This window comes from Drosophila ananassae (genome assembly GCF_017639315.1).
Source record: "Drosophila ananassae strain 14024-0371.13 chromosome 4 unlocalized genomic scaffold, ASM1763931v2 tig00000073, whole genome shotgun sequence".
Taxonomy (NCBI): domain Eukaryota; kingdom Metazoa; phylum Arthropoda; class Insecta; order Diptera; family Drosophilidae; genus Drosophila; species Drosophila ananassae.
In genome coordinates this window covers 474,942-478,129 of record NW_025319042.1, presented here as the reverse complement: position 1 = coordinate 478,129, position 3,188 = coordinate 474,942, and the positions used below count along the sequence as shown (strand labels likewise).

The following is a 3,188-nucleotide window of genomic DNA, read 5'->3' as shown; positions in this document are numbered from 1 at the left end:
CGCTTTATAAGCGCGTTCAGCTTATTTAGATAAAAATCTAGATGTAGATGAAGTTTTGTAAAGACATACAGTATCTATATACTGCAAAAAATTGAACATAAGACGCCGATACATTAAGTAATCCTTACCTTTTAATCTGCAGATTGGCGAAAGCAAATACAATAGCTTCAGTTTCATGATAAGGGCGCTGGCGGAGTTTGTCAAGCAACTTTCTATATAATATTTTCTAAAATAAATAGACTTCTCGCATCCAATTTCGGTAGCGCGCGACACACAACTGCAATGACAAGGTTTTGTAAGATAAACATCATATTCACACGAAGTACTTGACTTCACTTGTACTAAGAAGCATTTTATATATGTTGTGTGCCCGTAGCTCAGCTGGATAGAGCAACAGCCTTCTAAGCTGTGGGTCGTAGGTTCGAATCCCACCGGGCACACTCTTTTATCAATACTTTCTATAAATCTTCAAGTACTCTGGCACCACATTTTCAATTGCTAATGGTCGAACCTTCATTGTTTCAAGGTCAACTGACTTTTCGATTGAACTATTCATCATAACTTTCACCTGATCTTGAGTAAGCATAGGGTTCGTATCTCCGGTTATTGGTTTTAGCAGCATAGAAATAATTTTATTTTCTAAAAAGAAAGCTATTAACTTTGCCATTGGAAAAGATACATTGATCAACAAACACTTTCTGTTAGTAACATTCAGAATAAACTTCAATAAGCTTTTGAAAGAGTAAACCTTTGGTCCACCCATGTTATAAATTTTCTTGTCTTGCTTATTAAAACTGATAATACGATATACCACTTCAGCTAAGTCTGTTACACATATTGGCTGAAATTTAGTTGTTCCATTGCCAATTAGTGGTAAGAAAGGAAGAATAGTTGCTAATCTTGCAAATTTATTAAAGAAGTTGTCTTCTTTACCAAATACAAGGCTTGGCCTAATTATTATTGCTTTTTGAAATGCTGAAGTTACAGCTTTTTCACCTTCCAATTTACTTTTGGCATATTTTGACAACTTGCTATTTTCTATTCCCATAGCAGAAAAATGTATCATCATAGGTACATTTTTCATTTTTGCAGCTTTTGCTATCCTTTCAGCTATTTTAACGTGAACAGCGTAAAAATCGTGCTTTTTTGCTTCATATAATATTCCCACTAAGTTTATAGCTACATCACATTCTTCCATACCCTCCAGAACTGATTTTTCATCAAAAAAATCGCCTTTAAATATTGATATTTGTCCTAAATTGCCACACAATTTTAAACAAGCAGCTTTTTCCTGATTACGAGTGAATATCTTTATTAAATATCCTTCTGCTGCCAAGCGTCTTACGATGTGTTTCCCTATAAACCCCGTTCCACCAAAAATAATTACACGTTTTGTCACAATTAAAGTTCCTAATAATTTGTTACTGTAAATTAATACAATGATTTCGCTTAATATTTTATTACGAATTCCCGTACAATAAGATCCATTTTCATTCCTCGTGAGCCTTTAACTAGAATTGCGTCATTATTCTGAATAATGTTAGCTAAATCACTTTTCAATTGATTAGAATCATTAAAATGCGTGCCTCTTATATTATCTGGCAAAAGCTCATGCAATTCTAACATAAATTTACCAACTGTATAAACTTTATCTATATTATTTTCTGTGATAATCTTAACCAAATCTGTATGAAACTCTATGCTTTCATCACCAAGTTCCAACATATCACCAAGCAAAGCTACTTTTCTCTGATTAGAATATGTACTCAAAGTTTTTATTGCAGTTTTCATCGAAGCAGGGCTGGCGTTATAGGAGTCATCAATTAAATGTATATATTTTTTATTGCATTTGACCTTATGAATATTGCCTCTACCTTTCGCTACACTAAAATTCTTAAGTGCAAGTGGTAATTTTGATAAATCAAGTCCGAGGCTTTGCACAACTGCTGCAACAGCAAGTAGCGAATAAGCAAAATGCTCACCTTGTACACGTAAATTACAGTTTATAATTTGATTATCACTCAGCCTGATTTTTAAACTTAATCTATTAGCAACTCGGTTTGATGTCATTCCAGCGCGTGACGCTGGAATCCAGTCTTTATTATACAACCTGATATGCTGATATGCTCATTTGCAATTGAACTTCCTGGATCCAAGTAGTCAAGCACTGGGATGACAGAAGATAGTGCTGAAATGACAGAAGATTCATCGTTTCTTATTAAGTTTAGTAAACAAACTTCAGCATTTTTATCTTTACCGAAGCTTATTACATTTCTATTGGCGTGTGATGAGAGATAATCATAATATTTATTATCTCTGCTTAAAACCAAAGTACCGTTATTTTTCATACCATACAGAATTTCTAACTTCGCTTGTGCAACGTCAAATAGTGATGAAAAATTTTCAGTATGTGCAGGTTCGATGTTGGTAATGACTGCAATATTCGGATTACTAATTTTTGATAATTCTTTTATTTCACCAACTTTATTCATTCCCATTTCAAGAATTAAGTACTGGCAGTTTTTTGGAGCTTTCAGAATTGTCAAAGGCAATCCTATATTATTATTTAAGTTACCTTCGCTTGCATGGGACACTCCATATTGCGATAAAACAGTATGCAGCATATCCTTTGTAGTGGTTTTCCCGACACTGCCTGTAACTGCAATAACTTTAGCATCAATAAGAACATTTCTAATGTAGTATGATGCCATATCGTGCAAAGCTTTCAGGGTATCTTGTACAATCATGAGAGGGAAACTTTTATATTTACCCTCACTCACTATTGCAGCGACAGCCCCTTTTAAAAACGCTTCATGCAAAAAATTATGGCCATCAAAATTCTTTCCCTTGAGGGCAATAAATAAATCACCTTTTTTTATGCTTCTTGTGTCCGTTGAAATATTTGAGCTATGTATCCAATTACAACCATTTACGTCTCTTCCGCCAGTTGCATCAATGATATTATTTGTGTTCCATTTAAACATAATTTAGAGTATTCTTTATAATAAATTGAACAATAAAAGTAGCGAAAATACTACATGTTTTAGACAATGTGCAAATAATGGTTGCAATCCCTATAATTCTATCTTATAATGGATATAGAAGTTTAAATTTTTTCGTCTATAATTAAAATGTATTTAGTTATAGAAACTACCTTGGAGGTATGTATGGCAGAATCTATTTGGGCT

The 3,188-nt window shown here is 33.4% G+C and overlaps 1 protein-coding gene and 1 non-coding gene across 2 annotated transcripts; one reads left to right on the top strand and one right to left on the bottom strand.

Annotated features, from left to right (window-relative positions):
• Nucleotides 1-366: 366 nt before the first annotated feature.
• Nucleotides 367-440, top strand: Trnar-ucu. The gene has a single exon. It is a non-coding gene; the product is annotated as a tRNA-Arg (tRNA).
• Nucleotides 441-1,164: 724 nt separating this feature from the next.
• On the bottom strand, nt 1,165-2,903 carry LOC123257899 (UDP-N-acetylmuramoyl-tripeptide--D-alanyl-D-alanine ligase-like; the record flags this gene model as incomplete). The annotated part of the gene is made up of 2 exons (XM_044717865.1): nt 1,165-2,078; nt 2,210-2,903. Coding segments are annotated over 2 exons (1,323 nt in total), but the record flags the coding sequence as incomplete, so codon positions are not given.
• Nucleotides 2,904-3,188: the final 285 nt, after the last annotated feature.